At 43.8% G+C, this 25,673-nt stretch overlaps 2 protein-coding genes and 1 non-coding gene across 4 annotated transcripts; 2 read left to right on the top strand and 1 right to left on the bottom strand.

Moving 5' to 3' along the window:
• The first annotated feature begins 2,090 nt into the window (after positions 1 to 2,090).
• Positions 2,091 to 15,393, top strand: CCDC117 (coiled-coil domain containing 117). Of its 2 annotated transcripts, XM_044244000.1 has the most exons (5): positions 2,091 to 2,324; positions 2,986 to 3,036; positions 8,938 to 9,162; positions 9,613 to 9,750; positions 12,434 to 15,393. In XM_044244000.1, the coding sequence occupies exons 1-5, from the start codon at positions 2,143 to 2,145 to the stop codon at positions 12,669 to 12,671; spliced, it is 834 nt and encodes a 277-aa protein (XP_044099935.1). In that variant the 5' UTR covers positions 2,091 to 2,142; the 3' UTR covers positions 12,672 to 15,393. The 2 variants fall into 2 exon arrangements, with proteins under 2 accessions (XP_044099935.1, XP_044099936.1); XM_044244001.1 differs by lacking the exons at positions 2,091 to 2,324; positions 2,986 to 3,036 and adding an exon at positions 4,121 to 4,235.
• LOC122903816 lies at positions 7,041 to 7,147 on the top strand. The gene has a single exon (XR_006384038.1). It is a non-coding gene; the product is annotated as a U6 spliceosomal RNA (small nuclear RNA).
• A 3,291-nt stretch (positions 15,394 to 18,684) lies between the features above and the next one.
• XBP1 (X-box binding protein 1) lies at positions 18,685 to 24,718 on the bottom strand. Its single transcript, XM_044243999.1, is given in 6 exon segments — positions 18,685 to 19,832; positions 20,141 to 20,248; positions 20,251 to 20,286; positions 22,420 to 22,554; positions 23,427 to 23,523; positions 24,478 to 24,718. Coding segments are annotated over 6 exon segments (1,164 nt in total). The 5' UTR covers positions 24,708 to 24,718; the 3' UTR covers positions 18,685 to 19,274.
• Between the last annotated feature and the right edge of the window lie 955 nt (positions 24,719 to 25,673).

The following is a 25,673-nucleotide window of genomic DNA, read 5'->3' as shown; positions in this document are numbered from 1 at the left end:
AGCCAGAAATCTTTGTTCCATTATAGGTGTCTTTTGCGGGGGGGGGGGGGGGGGGGGGGCGGCTTGGCTAAAGGTCATTGACTTTGGTGTGAGCACCCAGACTGGATGATAGTGTCATTCTCTGGGATGGAAAAAGTGGTAGGACCAGTGCTTGGTGCTATAGGAAAGTGTTGGGGTTTGGAGCCAAAGGCCAAGAAAGAATTCTTGACATTTCTTTGGTGCAAAAAAGTGGTTTTATTAAAGCACGGGAACATGACTTGTGGGCAGAAAGAGCTGCACTGTGTTCATGAGGAGTGGCCGATTATATACTTTCAAGTTGGGAGAGGGTTAGGGATAGCGTTGTCTCTAAGGAATTTTTGAAGCAAGTTTTCCAGGACCTTGAGGGGGCACGCTGTTGTTAGGAAAAGGTCATCTATCACTTTCTAATAAAACCTTAGTCATGAGATCCTTTAGATGTTTATCAGTGTGTCATGCTTAGAGGATGATTGCTAACATGCATCTTGGATGGTAGAGATGAAGGAAGTTTCCAAAGGAATTTTTAAAAAATTTATTTATTTATTTATTTGTCAGACAGAGATCACAAAATAGGCAGAGAGGCAGGCAGAGAGAGAGAGATTGGAGGAGGAAGCAGGCTCCCTGCAGAGCAGAGAGCCTGATGTGGGGCTCGATCCCAGGACGCTGGCATCATGACCTGAGCCAAAGGCAGAGGCTTTAACCCACTGAGCCACCCAGGTGCCCCAGGAATTTTTTTTTTTTTTACGATTTTATTTATTTGACAGAGAGAGATAGATCACAAGTAGGCAGAGAAGCAGGTGGGGGTGGGGAGGGTGGGAGGGGAAGCAGGCTCCCTGCTGAGCCGAGAACCCGAGGCTGGGCTCCATCCCATGACCCTGGGATCATGACCTGAGCCGAAGGCAGAGGCTTAACCCACTGAGGCACCCAGGTGCCCCAGGAATTTTTATATGTTAAAGTAGACTTTTAGGATCCTGGAGTTCAGGCTAATGTCAAGCTAAGATTGCCTTTTGCCCTTAGCAAAGTATTAACAGTGAGGTAGCTTTGAGTTCCTAGAGGAATGTTACTCTACCTGTTTCAAGGACTTGTCAATGGACTGTAATTAGTAAGGAAATTTAATTTTTCTTTTGCCTTTGCTTCCTACATAATTTGGGGTCAATCGACTGTGCCAGCCCCTCTGAAAAGACATTCTTTGGAGCCAGACAGAGGCTGGAAGACTGGCCAGTACCTCTCACAGCACGCTGAGGTTTTTACAGAGAGAGCCTCCAAGCTGTTCCCCCTAAGACAACACCAAACTTCATTTATATTAAAATATGGAAAGAATTAATAGGTGATGTTTAATGAGTATGTGCCACGTGCTGAGCACTATTCTAAGAGACCTAGTTTTTGATTGTTTTCTAAAGTAGGATCTATGCCCAACAGGGAGCATAAACTCACAACCCCCCCCATATCAAGAGTTCCATGCTCTACTGAGCCCCCCAGACACCTCAGGATCCACATGTTTTAAAATATATATTTTTAAAATTCATTTATTTGACAGAAAGAGAGAGAGAGCTCACAAGCAAAGGGAGCAGCAGGCAGAGGGAGAGGGAGAAGCAGACTCCCTGCCTAGCACAGAGCCAGATGCGAGACTCCATCCCAGGACCCTGGGATCATGATCCGGACTAAAGGCAGTCGCCCAACCCACTGAGCCACCCCGGTGCCCAGGATCCACATGTCTTAAATCCATTTACTTCTCCCATCAACCCTAAGAAGATAGGTATTATTATTATCAGGTTTTACTGTTGAGAAAACTGAGGTACCGAGTTGTGAGGGTTGGAACCAACTTACTTCACATTCAAGGCTCACCAGAGCGGTCTTCCAGCTCCAGCCGGCTAAGCCGAGGCAGCCATGTTAGCTGTAGTCCGCTGGAACTGCAACTCCCGGCAACCCACGGTAGCCGCTCTCCACACACAACAAATCCCGGCGTGCCCCTGGGCGGCCCGGGGTGGAGGGTTCTAGAAGGCGTGACGTAGGGTCGAGAGCGGGCTCAGAGGCGGGCGCCTCTCAGTAGTCGCTGTGGCCGCAGCTGCCGGGCCTGGGGACGCGGGCGGCCGGGGCCGCGGGCGCAGCCTCCTCGTCTCCCCGGACATGGCCGCGCTCGGCCGGCCCTTCAGCGGCCTCCCACTGAGTGGCGGCCCCGACTTTCTGCAGCCGCCGCCGGCCTTCCCCGGCCGGGCCTTCCAGCCGGGAGCAGAAGGCGCCGAGCTGGCTCCGCGGCCGGGACTCCGCGCCGCCCCGAGCAGCCCCGGCGGGAGCGCGGCGCGCGGACGGTAAGGAGCCCCGCGGGTGCCGGGCGTGCGGGCGCGCAGCTCGGGCTCGTTAATCTTCCTCATGACTCTCCGTAGGGGGCTCCTGAGCCCCCAGATAGCAGACGAGAAACTGATCCTGGGGACGTTAACTGTAAGTCGCCCGGGGCCGCTCAGCCCGGGAGTCCGGGTCGGACCTCGACCGGCCTGCGCCCTTCGAGAGTCGAGGAGACTTTGCCGAGCTCGCCCAAGTCGGGCCGGGATTGGAACCTGGGCCAACCGGAGCCTGGCGGTGCCCTCGGCGCGGCCGCCGGCGCTAACTTTCCGTGTCTCTCGGACACTCGGTTTCTCATCCTCTGAGTGGGACAGAGGTGGGTCCTGCTAGTGAGATCGTGGAAGTAAAGCGTTTAGCCCAGTGCCTGCCCCAGATACCTTTTCCCTACGTCCGTACCCCCAAATTTATTTCCCACTCCCTTGACAAAGTAAGAAGTTGAGATTTCAACTTCTAGTTATGTGGGTCACCCAACCTGAGCGACCTTGTGATCTGTATATCCAATCCCGGGCAGCAAGCAAAGGGCCAGCCGCTCGCTACTCTGGGACGGGCGAGATTATTGAGGAACGGGAGAGTGATGCCGAAAACACAGACTCCGTGAATTTCTCGACTGATTTTTGTTTGTTTCAACAGTGTTTCAGTTCGCTGTAAAAAGAAACACAAGCGAGAGGAGGAAGATGATGAGTAAGTTTCAGGTGCCATTTATTCACTTTATGGTCACTTAGTTTAACTTGTTTTATATTCTCAACTACTTATTTTGAGTGAAAAGGTGAAACATTAAGTATCTTGGCGGGGCGGCGAGTATCTCTGCAGGGAGGCTGGAGGAACTGGTAACAGTGGTTTCCTTTTAGGGAAAGTAACTGGATAGCTGGCATGTCAGAGAGAAACTTTTCTCCCTGTAATCCTTAGTAACGTTTGAATTTTCATCCATGTGAGTATTATTACATGCGGAGAGTAAAAGGATTTCACGTGTGCGAAGGATACACATTGTAAAGTCTTAGAATGCACACTTCGCTTTTCTCCCTGTTATCTGTTTCCTGTTTCTCCTTTGGAAGATAATCTGAAAACTTTATAACTGTATATACCTGTGGTTTTATGTATTTGTAAGAAGGTAACTCTTGACATTGGCTACACGTTGATCTTTTTACTCTCCTATAGTTCCTTGCATATAGGCACATAGGGTTCTACCTAATTTCTTCTGCAACATTGAATAGAATACTATTGTAAGGTCCAGATATATAGAGATCATTAACCAACCAGTCTCCTGTTAATAGATTTTTAAGTTACCTCTAAATTTTTGCTTTTACTGTAGATTAAATCTACCATGCCGGTCCTTTTTAAAGTTCCTTGTATATATTTGCAAGTAGGGTAATGGATTCTTTGATGGTGAATTGCATGCATTTTATTTATTTATTTTTATTTATTTATTTTCTTACTAACATGTAATGTATCATTAGCCCCAGGGGTACAGGTCTGTGAATTGCCAGGTTTACATACTTCACAGTACTCACCATAGCACATACCCTCTCCAATGTCCATAACCCAAGCACCCTCTCCCTACCCTCCTTGCGTGAACAAGAGTTGTTGCCAATTTATATTCCTTTTAGCAGTGGAAATGCGTGTTTCTCCATCTTCACCAGAACTGTATTTTCAAACGTTTTCACTTCACTCATAGGTTAAAAAAAATTACATCTCATAGACAGTCTAATAGACAAATGAGCAAAGGAATCGCTCAAAGTGGATATCCAAATGACTAACAAATGAAAGGTGTTCATTCAACCTTATCAGGGAAATAAATGCCTAGTAAAGCCTCAAAATGAGATCTGTTACTTTACCACCAGGTACTGGAGCACCAGTAATTCTGCAATACTATGGATGAGAATGTAAATCGGTACAAGCACTTTGGGAAATAGTTTGGCATTATCTAGTAAGTTAAAGACATGCATACCCTGTTACCCAACAGTTCCCCTCTTGAGTGTGTTCATGCTCTCAGCAGGAGACACAAGAAAGTTGATACCATCCTTGTTCATAATAGCTCAAAATTGGAAACAGCCTGTATGTCCCTCTATAGTAAAATGGATAAAGTAAATTATAAATTCATATAGTGGAGTTCTATTTGGCCAAAAAAGGGGGGGTAAAGAATATATGACGCCTTCAAGGGATATGTCTCAGACATAATATGGGTAAAAAGAAACATACCAAGAGTATATACAGTACTATAACAAAGTGTTTACCTGTAGGGAGGAGGAAATAGAGTGCCATTTTAGAGTCTTGACAACAATCTACATCTTGAATTTTTTTTTTTTTTTTAAGATTTTATATAACTATTTGACAGAGCACAAGTAAGCAGAGCAAAAGGGAGAGGGAGAAGCAAGCTCTCCGCTGAGCAGGGAGCCAGCCAGACTTGGGGCTCGATCTCAGGACCCTGGGATCATAACCTGACCCAAAGGTAGCTGCTTAACAGACTGAGCTACCCAGGCACCCCTTGAATGTTATTTTAATGAATGGATGTTTTCTTTTTTTTTTTTTAAGATTTTATTTATTTGTCAGAGAGAGAGGGGGAGAGAGCGAGCACAGGCAGACAGAGAGGCAGGCAGAGGCAGAGGGAGAAGCAGGCTCCCTGCCGAGCAAGGAGCCCGATGTGGGACTCGATCCCAGGATGCTGGGATCATGACCTGAGCCGAAGGCAGCTGCTTAACCAACTGAGCCACCCAGGCGTCCCTGGATGGATGTTTTCTTTTTTTTTTTTTTTTTAAAGATTTTTTTATTTATTTATTTGAGAGAGAGAGTGTGAGAGAGAGCATGAGCGAGGAGAAGGTCAGAGAGCGAAGCAGACTCCCCATGGAGCTGGGAGCCTGATGTGGGACTCGATCCCGGGACTCCAGGATCACGCCCTGAGCCGAAGGCAGTCGTCCAACCAACTGCGCCACCCAGGCGTCCCTGGATGGATGTTTTCTAATCATTGAATTGTATGAGTATAGGATTTTTTTTTTTTTAAGATTTTATTTATTTATTTGAGAGAGAGAGAGACAGTGAGAGAGAGCACGAGCGAGGAGAAGGTCAGAGAGCGAAGCAGACTCCCCATGGAGCTGGGAGCCCGATGCGGGACTCGATCCCGGGACTCCAGGATCACACCCTGAGCCGAAGGCAGTCGTCCAACCAACTGAGCCACCCAGGCGTCCCATGAGTATAGGATCTTAAAGTTAAAATTAGATCGTTGTTTTTTTTTTAGGACCACTGTTTTAATTTATATTTTGTAAATTGAAGTTAAGTTGAACATCTTTCCATTTAATCCATTTGTGTTTGTATGTCTTGTTCCAGTTTCTGACATTTTCTGTTGGCTTATTGATTTTGTTTTGACTTAATGATCTTTTTCATGTTCATCTATAAGAAATCTTTACTAAAGAAATCAGTAGTTTATTGTGTATGTTATGTTTCCCCAAATTTGTCATTTGTCTTTTAACTTTGTATATGTTTTGCTTGTTTGTTTTTTGGCCAGCAGAAACTGGATTTTCTAACCTTGCTGATGCATAGGCTAAATAGATTTGGAAGTTGCCTTAGTTTAAAAACCACCAGACCAGACAGCATTTATATTCTTTATTGCCTTGGAATTGCTGCAGAAGGGCTCTCTTTGCTTTTGTCTTTTGGACTACGCTTGAAGAAATAATTGAATAGGGATGCCTGGGTGGCTCAGTCTGTTGAGTTTGTGACTCCTGGTTTTGGCTCAGGCTGTTATCTCAAGATCTTGAGAGGAGTCCAGTGTCAGGCTCCACACACAGCAGGAGTCAGCTTCACTCCCCCTCCCCCTGCTTGCTTGCTTTCTTTCCAAAATAAATAAATTTTTTAAAAAAGAGGCACCGGGTGGCTCAGTGGGTTAAGCCTCTGCCTTCAGCTCAGGTCACGATCTCAGAGTCTTGGGATCGAGTCCTGCATTGGGCTCTCGGCTCGGCGGGGAGCCTGCTTCCTCCTCTCTCTCTCCCTACTTGTGATCTCTCTCATCAAATAAATAAAAGAGAGAGAGAGAGAGAATTGAGTAAAGAGTTCCAGTGTGAAAAGTTTGAAGTGTAAAATCTGTTGGCTTTGGGGTCCCTAGCTGGCTCAATCTGTAGAGCATGGGATCCTTGATCTAGGGTGGGGATGATTGTGAATTCAGGCCCCACAATGGGTGTAGAGCTTGCTTTTAAAAAAATAAATAACAATACATAACGGTTAGCTTCCTTTAATTTACAGATGGAGAGACAGAGGCCCTGAGAATGAGGAACTTGACATTTGAATATCTAATGCCCATAAGTGTGCTGCCCACCTGCCACTTTCATAACTCTTACCTATACTTTGAAGTCTTTTATATCACATTTTCTTTGAAACTTAATTATCATTGATCTCTGATTATTTGCAAAATGGACCTACAAGTGTGAAATAATATAGTCCAAATCATGTCAGAAGTCAGGGATCAGAACCCAGCTCTTACAGTCTGTTGCATTTCATTGTTGCATTGTTGGATGTGCTAGGAAATTACCTGTTCCTTCTAGATTTATTCTGCTTTTTCTTAGCTGGTTTTATGTGTATAGTTTTCTCCTGATTTCAAAACACTACACCATAAAATATCCAAATATTACAGAGACATGTGATGTACAGTTAGACAGTCTTAGTATTTTCTTATCAATTAAAACCAATCATAAACTATTCTTGTGCTTACTCTGGTACCATGTAGACTAAAATGGGACCTATACAGAGAAGATTAGCATGGGCCCTGTGCAAGGGTGATATGCAGATTTGTGAGGGGTTCTATATATTTAGATGATAGCTACAATTGTATAGCATAAGATACAGCATTGTAGGGCATCTGGGTGGCTCAGTGGGTTAAGCTGCTGCCTTTGGCTCGGGTCATGATCTCAGGGTCCTGGGATCGAGTCCCGCATCGGGCTCTCTGCTCAGCAGGGAGCCTGCTTCCTCCTTTCTCTCTGCCTGCCTTTCTGCCTACTTGTGATCTCTCTCTGTCAAATTAATAAATAAAATCTTAAAAAAAAAAAAAGATACAGCATTGTAGACTCTGTTGTATACCTAAGACTAATGTAACTTTGCATGTCAACTATACTCAGAAAAGGGGCGCCTGGGTGGTTTAGTCAGTCAAGTATCTGCCTTTGGCTCAGGTCATAATCCCACTAGGGTCCTGGGATCAAGCCCCGTATCAGACTCCCTGCTCAGCGGGGAATCTGCTTCTCCCTCTCCCTTGTGTGTGTGTGCTCTCTCTCTCTCTTTCTGTCTCTCTCAAATACATAAAATCTTTAAAAAAAACCCACAAAAACCTATACTCAAAAAAGACCTCAAAAAACTAAACATTTTTAAAAATGATTTGTCAATTCCAGTAAAAGCCTAGGTTCAAGAGAGCATCATTATTTGTCAGATTTTATATTGCCAGAGACTTTCATGTTAATTATTTTTTAAAGATTTTATTTATTTATTTATTAGAGAGAGAGAGCGCGCGTGCGCGGGAGAGAGCATGAGAAGGGGGTGGGTCAGAGGGAGAAAAGTAGACTGCTGCTGAGCAAGGATGCCTGATGCGGGATTATGACCTGGGTGGAAGGCAGTCACTTAACCAGCTGAGCCACCCAGGTGCCCCTAATGTTGACTTTTGTAGTCTTAGCATGAATAGAAATTTCTTTTTGTAGAATACATGCCACTTCCTTCTCATAAGCTGTGGTAGCCATTAATGAATTCTTTTAAGTTGCAGAGCTGTGCTGTGTTTTGAGGCCACACTTGCTGATGCCCAAGCAGTAAAGTCCGCCTCATCAGAGCACTTAAGTAGAGTAGGACCAGTTGTCTGTCTAACTTCTTCAGACAGTTTTCAGCCATCCTGGGCACATTGCAGCATATGCAAATACTACTTCATGGTAAGAGCTTGAACTTCCCTAAGGAGGCCATAAGTTTCAGTGAAAATGACATAGAGCTAGGACTTTGGATCTCTGCCTTCTGGTGCCGGACGTGCAGCTCTGCCTTATGTGACATTTAGGAGGGGCCGCTTTAACTTTTCTAGGCCTTAGTTTCCAAATCTGCAAAACAAAGAAATTGATGAACTCTGAGGGCTTTCTGTAATACAGATTTTTCTAGGAAGTGAAAATGGTTTAAGTGGGAGAAAAACTTAACACCCTTATTAGTAAAGGGCTCAGAGCCAAATGACAGTCTTTGGACATTTCTGAGAGGACCAAGAGTGATCCCCATAGGGAGCAAGCAGAATCAGGACAAAATATGGCTGGTTCTGAATTGCTGCTTGTGGTTTGGTTTCTTTACTTTCCACTTGACCTATCCAGAGCCAAATAAGTAGGAATGACTCTAAATTCCCACATTGAACACTAATCTGAAAAAGCACAATCTTGCAGGGGTAGCCTAATTTGGTAGAGAGCAGTAGAAGAAAACATCTTAAGGAAGCTGTCAGAATGACAAAAGGAAATGCATGATTTTCTGTCTTATAATCACACACTGTCAAAAATCAGAGTTTTTTTTACATAAGAGTTTGGTTAGAGAAAGGAATGATAAACATTTATATGACTGAATTTTCATTGAGGTTTTTTTTTTTTTTTTTTCCAGTTGTCCAGTAAGAAAGAAAAGGCTAACTGAAGCAGGGCTCTGTGCTGGTCCTAATGACTGGATTCTTTGTGCACATCAGGATATAGAGAGTCATGGAGTAAATCCGTGCACTAGTGGCCTCTCTGCACCTGGCATGTTAGATGTTATATGTGAAGAGATGGATCAGACAACAGGAGAACCACAGTGTGAAGTTGCACGAAGGAGGCTTCAAGAAATCGAGGACAGGTAAACGGGTAGCTTGTATCATTGGCTTATTGCAGTTCCCATGTGATATCTCTACTCTTAAGCTAGTCTAATTCATCATCTAATGTTATCACTTGGTGAGAACAGTAATCTTCAACCTCTCAGACTATGAAAATTTGAGAATTCAAAGTCAACACATTTAATGTCAAACTCTTCTCATAGAACTGCACTATCTGGGAATATTAATTTTTTGGTTTATGGTAGTTTCCAGGGACACATTCTTTAAATGTGATTGCATCTGATGTAAAAATTTTTAAGTGAAACATTGAGTAACTCTACTGTATGTACTTTTTTCACTCAGAGCCTCATATTTTACTTGATCTTTTCCTATAGCACCTGTTGCTCTTATTTTTATTAAATTTTGTCTAATTGCTAGAATATATAATAACTCGACTGAATTTTTCTTTCTCTGCTTCTGCTGTCTTTATTTAGGATAATTGATGAGGATGAAGAAGTGGAAGCTGACAGAAATATTAACCATCTCCCCAGTCTTGTTCTTTCTGACACCATGAAAACAGGTTTGAAGAGGGAGTTTGATGAAGTCTTTACAAAGAAAATGATTGAGTCCATGTAAGTGTTGGTTCCTGGTTTCCATTTATTTATTTTTAAAAACTTATTTTTTAGAGACAGCACAGGGAGAGGAACAGAGGGAGATGGACAAGCAGACTCAGCATTGAGTGGCTGCCTTACCTTCTTAACCCCCAATTCTTTTGAAGTCCTGAAATACACTGTCTAATGTTTGGGGTTGGGAGGATTGGCAAGAGAGCCCATTCTCCTAAATTCGTGTCGTAGGATATAGGAACCACATTTCAAAAGTTCTTGTTTACCAGGCTCTCAGTTATCCAGGAAGACCACTGAGACTTAGAAAACATACCAAAAGAAATCTCCCAGTAGTCAATAGAATTACCACAAAGTTTAATGAGCTCAGTTACCTGGTTTCCATTAGAGTAGAAACACTGGAACAGGAAGTGAGGAAAAAACTCCTAGGGAGTAGTGACAGTATAGTAGTGACTATAGGTAGTAGCCCATACCTACTAATGACAGTATAGTGACTATACTGTCACTACTATACAGGAGAGGAGACTAGAATGCAAACATCACAGCCTTAAAAATGAAGCAGCCTGGGGCTGTTAACACCAGAACTAATGATAGCTCTGTAATTCTTATAGTACTTGAGCTTACATGATCTGAAGCATGTGTAAAATAATAGTCCGGTTTAAATTGCTATTTATTGCCTAGAAAAAACTGCAGGTAGATTTGATAACTCTGTATGAGGGTAGGTGTCAGGTATCTGAAAAAAATCTCTTGAGAACAGCAGTCTGAGTGATGCCAGGTAGATAAGTATTGCCTGTGGCCACAATGGGTTCAGCTGATGTTATTTTATTTTATTTTTATTTATTTATTTTTTTAAGATTTTATTTATTTATTTGACAGAGACAACAGGCAGGCAGAGAGAGGAGGAAGCAGGCTCCCCGCCGAGCAGAGAGCCCGATGCAGGGCTCAATCCCAGGACCCTGAGATCTTGACCCAAGCCGAAGGCAGCGGCTTAACCTACTGAGCCACCCGGGTGCCCATCAGCTGATGTTAGATCACAGAAGTTTTGCATTAGCTCCCTAACTTGGGTATATAATTAACTACCTAACCCTGAGGGTGGGTAGTTAATTTAACCAAGAGTAAGCAGGCCATGCTGTCCTACAGCCTAAAAAAGAGCACTTTTTGCTCTTGGTAGTTTTCCAGAAGCTAGCATTTCGGGGTACTATTCATTGTGGTTTGTCTTACTTGCCTTTGGGTCCCAGAAACTATCAAACCATGGGGGCAGGTAGGCATTGGGGCCATAATCGTTTGTACTTACTGCAAAAAGCATTCTGCTTTGTAGCTGTACTAAGCAGAAGGCATAACAGAGATACTTTTAATGTGTTTGGTCAGTATTTAATTTTCATTTATAAAGGTTTATTTATTTATTTATTTTAAAGATTTTATTTATTTGACAGAGAGAAATCACAAGTAGGCAGAGAGGCAGGCAGAGAGAGAGAGGGGGGAGAAAGCAGGTTCCCTGCGGAGCAGAGAGCCCGACGCGGGGCTCGATCCCAGAACCCTGGGATCATGACCTGAGCCGAAGGCAGAGGCTTTAACCCACTGAGCCACCCAGGCGCCCCTATTTATTTATTTTTTTAAAGATTTTATTTATTTATTTGACTGAGAGAGATTACAAGTAGGCAGAGAGGCAGGCAGAGAGAGAGAGGGGGGAGAAAGCAGGTTCCCTGCGGAGCAGAGAGCCCGACGCGGGGCTCGATCCCAGAACCCTGGGATCATGACCTGAGCCGAAGGCAGAGGCTTTAACCCACTGAGCCACCCAGGCGCCCCTATTTATTTATTTTTTTAAAGATTTTATTTATTTATTTGACAGAGAGAGATTACAAGTAGGCAGAGAGGCAGGCAGAGAGAGAGAGGAGGAAGCAGGCTCCCTGCTGAGCAGAGAGCCCGATGCGGGACTCGATCCCAGGACCCTGAGATCATGACCTGAGCCGAAGGCAGTGGCTTAACCCATTGAGCCACCCAGGCGCCCTCATTTATAAAGGTTTAGTACAAGGTAGTAGCCCATACCTACTAATACTAACCACAGTTTAAGGAGTTTTACATTAAATCAAGGGCCTCTATTTTTTTACACTGGATGTTTATATTGCTTTTATTTTAAAGATCTTGAGTAATCTCTAGACCCAACATGGGGCTAGAACTTAAAACCCCAAGATCAAGAGTTGCATGCTCTACTGACTGAGCCAGCCAGGCACTCCTATATTACTTTTAATCACAGCATCAGTACAACTAGTAGGTTTGGTTAAAAACGTGCAGAACAGAGGCATCTGAATAGCTTAGTCTGTTAAGCATCCGACTCTTGGTTTCACTTTAGGTCATGATTCAGGGTCCTGGCATCGAGCCCCTTGGCCTGTTTCATGATCAGTGGGGAGTCCGCTTGGGATTCTCTCTGTTTCCCTCTCTCTGCTCCTCCCCTCACTTATTTGTATGCATGCGTGTCTTCTCTAAATAAATCTCTAAAAATATAAGCAGAACTATAAAATTGTATGTGTTTGCATGACCTTTCTAAAGATCTTTTTAGATCATCATAAAATCTCCTATTTTAATTCTGTCAGTTCTTAACTCTAGATATTTGGTAGCAAACATTAACTTTTCAACATGTATCTTTTATTTCCATATCCTAAAATTTTTTTATAAGAAACTGTATTTTATGTCTTAGGAGCCGTCCTTCCATGGAGCTTGTGCTGTGGAAACCTCTCCCTGAACTCCTTTCTGATAAGCCAAAGCCGACATCTAATGCTAAGAACTATACAGGAGAGAGCCAGACTAAGCATGCAGCTGCTGGCCCTGCCTTCCCCGGGAGAACTGAACTGTTCTTGGAACCTCGGCAAACAGGGCTGCCTGTTTACAATAGTTTGGAGACAGCTGCTTGCACAGAAGAAGAGATGGAACTCTAGAAACCAGTTTCTATGCTAAAGTTGTCAAATTTTAGAAGGCTCATGTATTTAGTCGTGAGCCTACTTGTATTTGTATAGTATAGGGACTTGAAAGTTTTATGAAACGGGTGTAATAATATCTCCACCTGTGATTTGGGGTGGGACTCTCATTTTGGGTAGTCATTTCGTGAATCCAACTTTTTGCTACGGAAGCTTGTCTCAAGGGAAAAGAGTTTTCCACAGGGCTTATTAAGGGAATGGAAGTTGCAGCCTGCGAAGGCAAGTATAAAATCTGTGTGTCTGAGGGTGACTTAAATCATCAGTCACATTGTCTAAACCATTCAGATAGTTGGCAAATATTCAGACACTTGAATTTGAAACAATGCATTAAGAAAGAAGGATGCTCCTAGTATGACTGTACAGCCGACTCACAACTGCGTGTATAGATCAGAGCTTGTTTATAGTGGTGACTCTGTAAAATTGGGAAGAGGAGGGAGGAAGGTAGCTTAGCCTATTGCCAAGAGATTTAACAGAGGCTCTGAAACTTGTATATTGTCAATTCTGTGTAGCTACGTTGATTAAATAGCTGGTAGCATTGTGGCTCACTTAGTAGCCTCTGAAAATGGCAATGAAAATACAAAAAAGGTTTTTCCTTCAAGGCTTTTTTGCCTTGTGCTACAGTTGCTCCTTGGTTTCCCTTGCGTAATTGATAAGCCTGGTTATTCAGGAATGTTTACAACTTAATTAACTTTGAGTGATCGTTAAAAAGTGATCGCGAGGTAACCCTATGTTCAAATTAGCTATGGGAGAAGCCTCCCTTAAGTAATCCCAAGGAACTGCCATGTCAGTGAAGCCCAGCATTGATAGGTATTTTTAAAAAGATTGTACCTATATTAGCAAGTTGAGTATTTTTAGTGTTAATGTAGAAAACAATGACAAAAATTAACTGAAATGGTAAGTGACATTGAGAGTTACTGAACCAGCCACTTTGCCTGGTACTTCAGCTGTTGTGCAGTAAACCTAGAGAATGGCTTCCTGCTAGTGCGGGACATCTTCATCTTGAGGAACTAAACCAGGCTCAAGGTGCCCTTTGGGGATAACCATGATTGAAGTTCTTTATTTCTCAGGAAGGGCTCTTCTGTGTGGCAAAGACTCAGTAGTGCCAAGTAAAATAACACTTCCTTTAGTGCTACGGAAATATCCACTATAACTTATTAAATGAGTGTAATAGTGTAATACTTGCCCTTACATCACACAACAGGAGACCACCCCAGTTCTTTTTGTTTTGTTTTCTGGGTTTTTTTCCCCCTTTGTAGGACTCAGATACCTTGTGTAGGGAAAAAAAATGGCTTATGCCAAGTAGAGGTGACTTTTTAGAAACAAGCTCCCAGACGTTTTCGAAACCCATGCTGAAATCCCTCCCCTTGTTACAGATGGCGTAGAAGTAACAAGTCTGTTAATTGGACTGTTTCTTCCCTTGCCTGTTCCTGCTTTCTCTGTTTCTGTCTGGACAGTCAGGAAAAGATTTAATGTTTAATATTTAAACAATATTTAATGTCTACACAATAAAATTATTCAAACTTCAAACCAGTATTAAAACCAGTTGGAAACCAGCTAATAGTTTATTAATCTCAGATTTAGAGATGAATGTAAACTGTATTCTGTTGAGATGTGCAAGTGTTTGATTCATGCCGTTTGAAAAACTCCTGCCTTTAGGTCATTGTTTAATGGGACCAACTTAAAAAGTTTGTAGCCTTAAAGAAATCGCCGTCCTAAAAGTTTCTTCTGGTATGACTCAAAAACATGAAGTGAATGCCCAGGATTTGGAGTTAGTCCCAGTGTTAGGGCAGAAGGGGAGTTGACAACTTTCCAAAGAAGGACCCAAAACACACTAAGATAGTCTTTGGTAGGAATTGTGGGCCAGGCCTCTGATCCAAGGTCTGTATGAGGAAAAGGAAGAAGAGCTCCAAAACAGGGCTCTGATACCACTGGTAAAATACAGGAGAGAATGAAGAGTCTGTTAATTAAAATCCAAACAACTTGTTTCAGGAGTCAGATTATTCTCACGTGATTATTTCTGCAGGAAAATGGATGTTTAATGCTCCTTTTTAAACTTTATCCTTTTGCATATGTTTGTACAGAAATTTTCTTCATCCTTGTGGTGCTTATTCATCTGAGCCGTCTCCACAGTCTCCATGCCTCTGCTTTGTTTTTCTTCTGTAGTGTAAGGCTTTTGCTTTTGCCTTAAGGTTTCCTTAGGGAATCAACAGGTCTTTTTATTTTGTACAACTTTTGAAGCATGGATCAAACATTGGCTTACTATGCTAATGTGTGAAGAGAAAAATTATCTAAAGCAGGTGAGCTTTAATGAACAAATGTATATTTTCTCTGAGTTTGAGTAGGGTGTGTGTGTGTGTATATTTTTTTTTAATATAAAGTTCAGTTCTCACAAATTTAATCAGTCATTTAAAAAAGGAGAAACAAAAACAAAACACTCATTTTTGAAAAGGTGCAAATGTAAAATTTTAGGAAAATAGGGTAGGGGCTAGAACCATGAGAACGATGCTTATTATAAGCAGGTTCGTTAATTATTTTGGATTTGAAAATTTGGTTTTTCATTAATAGTGACCAGAATGGTACTGTACTAGGAACGTTCTGGAAGATGCTGTCAATTTTACTTTCAAATGAGAATCTGGTGTTTCTGTATTTTATTGTTTTCAATAAAACTTCTTAAGTGCTTTGACTTCATGAGGTATTTGTATTCCTGCCATAAGTAAACAAAATCAGCTACCTCTGCTTGCTTTTAAATTGTATTTAAAGCAGAATTCATGGGTGCCTGGGTGGCTCAGTCGAATGAGCATCTGCCTTTGGCTCAGGTCGTGATCCTCGAGTCCAGGGGAGTCTGCTTCTCCCTGTGCCCCTCTCACTCCCATCTCTCAAATAAAAAATAAAGAAAAAGCATTTTATCAGTGAGGGTCTTAAATTTGAGAGGATGATTACGTTGGGTTAAAGTTAAGCTGATAAGTGAATTCAGTATTTCCAAAATAGGCAGACTGTTTTGCTGTTCTAAATGCTTACAGAATGCTTACCACTCTACTTACCAATTCACTGCTGTCAACAGCATTGATTGGCAGTGGTAATTGACTGCCACTGTTCGGACGACAGTAGTGACAGTCTTCAAAAATGTTTAAATATACAGCTGGAAATGGTAGAGTTCACAGTTTTTTGTTGTTATTGTTTTTTTACAGGTTTAGGACCATTGAAAATGGAATAGGGAAATTCCATAATGTTCAGTTATGTGGTCATTTCTTTAAGAGTTGACAGGTCACTGGGTGGCAGTATTGCCTGCATATTTACAACTTTGGCTTGATGATGTGGGTCCCTGATGGTGTGGTGAGGCAGAGTTAAGTTTGGGTTGTAATTACAGAAAACTCAGGATATTGTTTTTCACCAAAATTCGGAAATCACAGCTAAGAGCTATCTAATTTATTTTACATATTTGGAAACTAAAGCTAAGTAGATAGTGATAATTTTGATTATAATTGAACTTAACCAGCTTCAGTGTTCTTCCCACTTGACCAGTGGTTTTACAGTGTTTTCATAGAATATCTAAAATGTCATTTAGAGTTCATCAACATAATCCACAATAAAGTGTGCTTCAGTCAATGTAACATTAAACCCCTTGAAAAAATACACTTTTGTATATATCCATTTGGTGCAAATACTCTGTCAGTGGCATTTTATTTTATCTTTAAAGATTTTATTTGACAGAGCACAAGCAAGGAGAGTGGCAGGGAGAGGGAGAAGCAGGCTCCTTGCAGAGTAGAGGAAGCCTGATATGGGACTTGATCCCAGCATTAGGATCATGACCTGAGCTGACGGCAGTGACTTAATCAACTGAGCCACCCAGGCGCCCTGTCAGTGGCATTTTAGAGACGAATGGCATGCATTTTGACTACAGCTCCAGCAAGACAAGGGTGTTGTCTTTCAACAACTGCTGAGTGGGTAAACAAGCCAGTTTTCCTGTCCTTTAGTGAATTTGAGAAGTCATGAAGTAAAAATTTCATAGGATATTAGAATTTAACTGATGCCATGAAATATTCCTGGAGTCGGCCAAGTTACCTTTTGCCTACAGTTGTTTTTACTTTGCTCCAATAGCATACCTAGTAGAAAAGGAAGGAGGCACGCATAGATTGATGTTACAAGGTTTAGGGAAATGGTATGAAGACATTTGCCACCTGATTGTTTCATTTATGGACAACCCTCTGCATTTAATAGAAATCTTACTTTGGTTTTGCAGACAAATGTCTTGATTTTTATTTCTGACCAGTTTGTTTCAAGGAGCTGTCCTTACATACTGGGTGTTTTCTCGAGACTGGGCAGTGTTTAGTCATTTTCACCCCTCTGTGCAGAAAATGAAAACCCCAATGACTGACACAGGTTATTTATGTCCTGTGTGTTATTCCTGCTAGTACAGCTGCTGCTTTCATGTGATGTCATTGAATGTAAATTATTTGAACCTCAATCTCCAGATGCTTCTATTATGGAGAGTAGCTAAAATGCATCTGTAATTACATTTGCTTAGACAATCCTTAAATAGATTACCAGCACTTAAGTTTTCAGTTATAGAAAATCAGGTAATCAGATTTTTAATCATGGGGACTGCTGGAGGTTCTCTACATTTACCATAAAGAAACAGCCTAGGGGTGCCTGGCTGGCTCACTCACAAGAATGTGAAACTCTTGATCTCAGGTTGTGAGTCTGAGCCCCACATTGGGTGAAGAAATTACTAAGAGAAATTTTAAAACAAAAAAGGGAAAATTGAGCCTAGGTAAGCTTGTGTTGCCACAGACTAGGATTGAGCTCTGGCTTTTGTAACCAGGGATTTTAGGCTGTCTTGTGGACATGCTTCCAGTCACACCACGATCCCTTATACTTGGCTGAAAGTAGAGCGTGCTTGGTCTTGCTGCTTGGGATCTTTTGAATCCTACCTTTAGTCTACTCATTCACTCTGACTGCTGTAGTGGTAGTCTTTTTTTTTTTTTTTTTTTTTTTTTTTTTTTAAAAGATTTTTTATTTATTTATTTGAGAGAGAGAGAGTGTGAGAGAGAGCATGAGCGAGGAGAAGGTCAGAGAGCGAAGCAGACTCCCCATGGAGCTGGGAGCCTGATGTGGGACTCGATCCCGGGACTCCAGGATCACGCCCTGAGCCGAAGGCAGTCGTCCAACCAACTGCGCCACCCAGGCGTCCCTGTAGTGGTAGTCTTAATGTTGACATAGGATCCTGGTATAGGTGAGATGTTTTCTATAAATGAGGGAAGTCCTTCAGTGTCTTTTAAGAAGATTCCCAAGGAAAAGTTGCACATGAATGATGATGAGGTTATCATTTCTATAGTTTTCAGATAATAGTAATGTGTCAGGTTTTTTTTCTTAAACAGGTTCATTCTTCTGTGAAGCAAATTCTAGAGGATATCTAATTCTCTAAGTTTAAACTCTCTCCAAAGTGGATTAAGGGAAGAGCTAACTTTTGAGTGCTTGGGATGGTGCCTGGTGTATGTATACCAAGAACTTATGATGCATCATCTCTTTGAATCCTCTACCAACCTTTAGAGAGGTTGACTGTTATGCCACTGCATAGGTGAGGTAGTGATATTATATGTCCAGGTTTACCTGGCTAACCAGTGGCGGAGTTAAACCCAGGGAGTTTGAGTCTAGAAAATGTTCTTAATCCCTATAATAATGGCAAGAGAATCTTGGTATTTAATGGCATGTCCTTCTCTTAGCATGTTAAGCATTCTAGCTCTGCCACTTACTAATCTGTGATATTGGCCAGTTAGGTTAAAGAAACTCAGAAATACAGTAACTGCTCAAAGAGTAGATTCTATCACTTACAGCAGTCAGAAACCGAAGCAGGCAATAACTAAGGGGGAAAAAAACCTTTAAAAAGTGGCATGCTCACTGAAGCTGGGTAAATCACTATCATGGCAAACAGTGAAACACCTAGAGAAAACAGTAAGACTTACCCAAGAACAAAGACACTGCATTGCACTTTTTAATTGCACAGGTAGTTTTAAATAAATGGAGAAAGCACCTTCCAAAAATTAAACTAGCAGGGAAAGATTCCATCAAGCATTTACATAGTAAATTTCCATAGTTTTACACAAGATTCTTAATCTTTACGTGAACTGTACATGAGGGAAAGGAGCCCCCTCAGGTAGGTTCTCTGCTTGCAGAAGCAAACTAAAGGACTTAAAATTGGAGGCAAGCCTGGGATGCCAAGAAGGAGTAAAAGAAATGTTAAAGGGCCACTCATAAATTTCATGTCTAAGATGCTTGTCTGATGACCCTTACGTAAGAATTTTAGGGCAGACTACTGCCCTTAAGGGTACAACCTCAAAAACTGTAATTCTGGATTGTAGTAATATATCTGAGTACCCTGGACTGCTGGATGACAAAGACAATACTTGGGGTGACCTATACAGTTTAACAGACAAATACTTTAAGGGAATTCCCTAGCACTGTACACCCTCTACTCTGACTTTTTAAAATGAAGTACAGGCTTCTTTGCTATCTTCCAGGCAGTATAATGGTCAAAAGAAAAGGGTAACAGCACTGGATCATTCCTTAGACACTAATCAGCTGAGGAAAGAGTTCATTAGCAAAAGTGTCCTCCCAAGAATGGTCTACACCAAGCAGAGAGGACATGTCGCTCAAGGGAGAAGGGGAGCCCTCATATCCACAGTCACTATAAGCATCCAGTAGACAGGAAGATGGCTTCAGGCAGTGGCTGGATGAAAGCAGATCTGTGGTGCCCAGCTCTGGAATGAAGTCATCTTCTACAAGTTCTTCCTTCACTGAGACAGTGAATTCAGGATGATCTTTCTCTGAGGGGCTGAAAGGTGCTTCCTCAATTTTCACTACCACATTAGCTTGGCTCTCTGTCTCAGAGGGTATCTCTAAGACTAGGGGCTTGGTGTATACGTGATCAAAACGAATCAGTTCATTAATGGCTTCCAGCTTGGCTGATGACGTCCCCAGTGACGGAGAAGGGGAGGCTGGTAAGGAACTGGGTCCTTCTGGATGGGCTTCTGGATGCTGCTCCAGGCTGGGAGACTCTGGGGAAGGACATCTGAAGAACATGACTGGATCCAAGTTGAACAGAATGCCCAACAGGATATCAGACTGCAAGAGGCAAAAGTTAAATAGAATCCAACCATCAGAAGATACTGAGAATTTACCTAGAATACTTATTACTAGGTCCCACATCGTAAATTAATCATAATAGGATGACCACCGAGTCCCACAGACCCGTTCATCTATACCTCACTCTATGTCCAAATCACAAGGAGATAGGAAGGTAGTCGATGTTCACCTGTAACCCAACCAAAACTAACTTCTACTGCCCTCCTCTGAATGGTTGGGAATGTCAGACATCAGAGAGATGAATTAACTAGTTATAATTCTCTTTACAAAATCCAAAAAACCCCTACCTCAGAGTCTGAAGAGTCAACGCTGTCAGAATCCATGGGGAGATGTTCTGGAGGGGTGACAACTGGGCCTGCACCTGCTGCAGAGGTGCACGTAGTCTGAGTGCTGCGGACTCAGCAGACCCGGCCACCGGCCTCGCTCCATTCCCCTGCGAAGACCAATGGCAACAGCTCAAACTGCAGTCCTCAAGGAAATGCTCACTAGGCACCTGTGAGTCTCAACTTTCAAGAAAGCTAGAAAACTATGCTTTAGAGCTGAAATCTTTCCCTTGTCTTCATTTATTTCCATTTTATTGAGTCCTCAAGAAGAGAGAAGGAATGGAAGACTAATTTCTGTCATTTTCTATGCAACGAAACATCTTTATGCCCCAAGCAAAGGTTCAGGAAGGACTGATACTCCTAAATATCTTCAATGATACACTCTATAATAATGTTTTTTTTTTTTTTTTTTTAAGATGTTACTTTTAGGGGCGCCTGGGTGGCTCAGTCGTTTGGTGTCTGCCTTCGGCTTGGGTCGTGGTCCTGGGGTCCTGGGGTAGAGCCCTGCATCTGGCTTCCTGCTCCCCAGGCTTGATCCCAGGAGCTTCTCCCTCACCCACTCCCCCTAGTTGTGTTCCCTCTCTGTGTCTCTATCAAATAAATAAATAAAATCTTAAAAAAAAAAAATATGTTACTTTTAGGGGCACCTGGGTGGCTCAGTCAGTTAATCATCTGTCTTCAACTCAGGTCATGATCTCAGGGTGCTGGGATCAAGTACCACAGCAGGGAATCTACTCTCTCTCTGCCCATCCCCCCTGCTTGTGCACATGTACACACTCTCTCAAATAAATAAAATCTTAATTTTTTTTGAAGATTTTTTTTTTTGTTTAATTTGACAGAAAGATCACAAATAGGCAGAGAGGCAGGCAGAGATAGGCAGGCAAAGGGAAAAGGGGAAGCAGGCTTTCTGCTGAGCAGAGAACCCGATGTGGGGCTCAATCCCAGGACCCTGAGATCATGACCTGAGCCAAAGGTAGAGGCTTAACCCACTGAGCCACCCAGGCACTCCGCTCCCCCAAAAGATTTTAGCTTAAGTAATCTCTGCACCCAAAGTGGACTTGAACTCACAATCCTGAGATTGAAAGTCTCATGCTCTAGCAATTGAACCAGCCAGGCGCCCTTCCATAATAATTTTTTTTTCTTAAGATTTTATTTATTTATTTGACAGAGAGTGAGAGAGCAGAAGCAGGGGGAGCAGCAGAGGGAGAGAGAAACAAGCTTCCCACTGAGCAGAGACCCCGATGTACGGCTTGATCCCAGGAGCCCAAGATCATGACCTGAGTCAAAGGCAGACACTTAACTGACCGAGCCTCCCAGGTGCCCCCATACTAATTTTGTTTTTTTTTTTTTTAAAAGATAGATTTATTTATTTATTTATTTGACAGACAGAGATCACAAGTAGGCAGAGAGAAGGAAGTAGGCTCCCCACGGAGCAGAGAGCCCGATGCAGGGCTCAATCCTAGAACACTGGGATCATGACCTGAGCCAAAGGCAGAGGCTTTAACCCACTGAGCCACCTAGGTGCCCCTGCCACATACTGATTTTCTTTTTTTAAAGATTTTATTTATTTATTTGACAAACAGAGGTCACAAGTAGGCAGAGAGACAGGCAGAGAGAGAGGGGGAAGCAGGCTCCCCGCTGAGCAGAGAGCCCGATGCCGGGCTCGATCCCAGGACTCTGAGACCATGACCTGAGCTGAAGGCAGAGGCTTTAACCCACTGAGCCACCCAGGCACCCCCCCATACTGATTTTCTTAAGTAATAAAGTTCCATAGTGAATTTAGGCCCCAATTCCTTTTGGACAGTAATTTTTTAAGTTTGTTCTGAACATTACCTTCACAGAGTACAACTGCCCTACTATCAATCTTAGACCCCTTAGGTGCTGTCAATAAATAAACCATGTCTGTGCATTAAAACCTATAATCACCTTCTACCAGAGGGGTGTCACTACCACAGTAAATCCTTTCCCTACTCATTCATATTCATCAAAGAACTACTACAGTTTTAGGAGCATTCAGTTAGATTTGACTGGCTCTCTTTTTCTGGTTCTCCTTACCAGTGACATGGTACATCTCATTGGCTATCGGTATTTGTTAGTATTTGCTCTTAGAGAGCTGTGTAACTTGCTTTAATTATTAGGAATTAGTACTATCCACTTCACAGTTGAAAAATTAGTGTCATTAAGGGATCATGTGACTTAGAACCAGTTCTCACGTAAGACATCAGATAAATGGGATGAATTACCTTGGTCTGGGTCTCCACCTCCTCTTCAGTAACCAGGGCATCCATCCCCAAGCGCTGTCTTAACTCCTGGTTCTCAACTACAAGGCCATGAGTTTTCTCTCGCAAAAGCTGATTTTCTAGCAAAAGTTTTTGGTTCTGGAAGTAAGTTCAAGAAGAAGCTATTAAAACATCCAGTTCTTTCACTTAAGAATCCACCTGATGAAGTTTCACTATGGTTGGTTTCCTTTCCTTCTCCTTGACCTTTTGGAAAACTCTGCTTATACAGTTGGTTCACAGTAGGTATTTGAAGGAAGGTCATGGTTACAAAAAATAAGTGCCATGTCCGGGTGGGGGGGGGTCACAAATAACAATGCTTGCAACTACTCATTGAGACCTCAGCAAAGGGTGACTTGTGGCTTTAATTTTGATATGATGGCAAAAAAAAAAAAATTAATAAAAAAAAATCCTATTTTGAACTAGCAGGTTGTAACAGAAGTGGTAATGGTGGACCATAAAATCAAAATATGTTAAAAAGTGTGTGTGTGTGTGTGTGTGTGTGAAATCCTTATATATTCAAGATGTATAGCTGGCAACAATATAAGATTAGGTAATAAGTTGGCCCTAGAAGGGGAAGGGAACCGTTAGTGGACTTTTGGCCAAGCCAGGAAGGGTCTCAGGTTTAAGCAATGATTTTCTATCTGCTCTTATGAATTTCTTAGTACTAACTTGATAAAAGTTATAATGTTGTAATTCACCAACTCTGAGACAGATCTAGCACCAAATGCCAGAGGGTCAACCACTTCTGCTCTCATCAAGCTTGACCACTTAATCATTTAACTATCTATCTATCCTAAGTTAGATTCTTTTTTTTTTTTCAGTTTAACTTTTTTTTTTTTTTCAGTTTAACTTTTAATTAACGTTCAACTGTATTCTAAAGAGACAGAAACAACTTGGGATGGGCAGCAAACATCAGAACATTCACCGAGGAAGGACATACAATAAAAGAGTTTGACCCTAAGTATTTTTACCTCTTCCTCCAAATCTACCACTTGCTGTTCCAGCTCACTCATTCGAGCTTTCTTTCGGTCTCTGGCAGTCTGGGCTGCTACTCTGTTCTTCAGTTTCCTGAGAACAAAAGGGGCATACCACACTAAGTCATCTCAAACCTAATTTTTTTTCTTTGAGAACTCAGCCAGCTGGTGCTTTCATTTTCATTTACCATTCATATAAGGTAAACTTTAGTAAAATACACTCCAGGCTCCTTCCCGCAATAAAAACAAAACAAAAAACAGCGTTTCGCGGACCTGGCTTGAAGAACTGCTTCATTCTCCCTCATACTGCGTCATGCACACCCCCGTCGCACCCCGGCCACAGCAAGCACGCAGGACACAAGCACCACTCAGCTTGCATCATAAGAGATTTCCTCCTCCCATTTTTACTCCCCCGTATAACTCAAACAGAGGAGAGGCCGATGCCTTTCGCCCTGGCTGGCATTCCGGGCAGTCCCCGGACGGCTGGGCCCCGCGTCTGCTCAAGGAGGCACTTACATCACAAAAGGCACAATGACCACAAAAGAACTAATATTTACGGAGAACTGGGTTGGGTGCTACGTCTTTCTCACTCAATCTTTCCCAAGACCTCATGAATACGTAAATCACTCTTACGAGCGTGGAGACTAAGTTTGACTAGCGAGCCTCACAGAGCTCACAGCCCTCTCTCTCCACAACTGTCATTTCAACCCCGCACGCCTCCAAAAAAAAAGTAGGTCAATCGAGTCCAAGCCACCGCCCAAATTCAGAAAAACTGAATGACAGGTCTGTGGTCACATAGCAAGAGGGCTGGAACCCCAGGGCGCGAACCCCCAGCTCTACGCATCCCTAATGTGTCAGAAAAGGGGGTGGGGGACAAAGGCCGGCGCAGCCCGGGACTCCCGACTTCCTGCCCCGCCCCGCCCCGCGCCACGCTGGCACCCCACCTGCCAGGCCCAAGGCGCCCGAGCGCGGCAGTCGGCCAGCGCCCGGCTTCGGATCCGGCTCCCAGCCCTTTGCCCTCAGGGTTCGCGACCCGACCCTCGCCCACCTCCGCAGCGCCTTCTCCTCGGGGCTCAGGTGCGTGAGGCGCTGTCGCTTGCGTGCCTGGGGCGGCCCCCCGCTTGCCGCCTCAGGGCTGGCCCCTCGCGGGCCCGGCACCATGAGTGGCAGAGCCCGGCCGGCCGGGGCTCCGGCGGCGGCGGCAGCGGGCTTGCCGGACAGAAGCAGCACTTTGGGGGCCCCGGCCGCCGGGCTCTGCGCGGGTGCCACCACCACCATGGCCCGACAGTGTCTACGCCAGTGCGCGCCGCCGCCGTCCGCCGCGCGAGCCTCGCAGCACCCAGCCTTTCTACGGTCGTGGCCCTCCGCGATTGGCCAGCGGCGCGTGACGCGTGGCGGCTCTCGGCGCCCATTGGTCCTGCGGGCCCCGAGGGGGCGAGGCCGGAGCGTCCAGCGTGGAGGCCGCAATCCCGGAGGAGGGGCCGTGGGGGGCGGGGGACCGGCGGGGACCGGCGCTCGCGGCCCTGGAGGACCTGGGGACTGCCTGGCTCCTCAGGAAGGGCCCGGAATCCGGCGGGGTTTCCTCCTCCGACGGATTTTACCCCCTAGGCTGACGGATTTCCACCGGACGACTGGGTCTAATTCCAAACGGGGAGATTTCCGGACTGATGACCCTTCCCCGAGACTGACGGACGGGTGTCCCCTCTGCCCGACCACATTTTATCTCCTGCGCCACCTCGGCGGCGCGAGCGGAGCGGAAAGTCGCGTGGGGCAGAGAGCGCGGGCCAGTCGGGCTTGCATGAGAAAAAAGCCTGGCAAGAAATTCCGCGAAATAGCCTTTAGGAAGTGAAATTGCGCGTTTTAGATCTAGGCTTGGCTCTTCAGGTTGCACAAACCCGGGCGTCGTCAGGTCCGCGTGGTAGGAGTGCATGCGAGGTACTTTAATGTGCATTTCCCAGTTGTCTGCTACGAGCATACTTTTTTTGTTTCACGTGTTCAGACGAGGGTCCCGGGGTTTGCACTCAGCCCGCTGGCACGCGGGGAGGTTTGAGGCTCCTGTCCTGGCAGCTGGGGAGCGGTTTAGGCCCGAGGACATTAGAATGGGGCAATCCGGGACAACCCCCTCGCGCTCGCCTTTTTTGAAGCAAATTACAAAATGTGAAATTCCCTAGAGTTACAAAGTGATAATTTGTTTAACAAGTTGTTACTGTTTTCCTCTGTGCTTACAGATTAGTAAAACTCCTA

The sequence above is a fragment of the Neovison vison genome, chromosome 3 (genome assembly GCF_020171115.1).
Source record: "Neovison vison isolate M4711 chromosome 3, ASM_NN_V1, whole genome shotgun sequence".
In the NCBI taxonomy this organism is placed as follows: domain Eukaryota; kingdom Metazoa; phylum Chordata; class Mammalia; order Carnivora; family Mustelidae; genus Neogale; species Neogale vison.
Note: the sequence above shows the minus strand (reverse complement) of the source record. Positions and strands in the feature narration are given on the sequence as shown.

Coding starts and splice junctions, on each gene's coding strand:
- CCDC117 (XM_044244000.1), top strand. CDS start 2,143: ATGGCCGCGCTCGGCCGGCCCTTCAGCGGCCTCCCACTGAGTGGCGGC. Junction 2,325..2,985: donor GGGAGCGCGGCGCGCGGACG/GTAAGGAGCCCC, acceptor TTGTTTCAACAG/TGTTTCAGTTCGCTGTAAAA. Junction 3,037..8,937: donor CGAGAGGAGGAAGATGATGA/GTAAGTTTCAGG, acceptor TTTTTTTTCCAG/TTGTCCAGTAAGAAAGAAAA.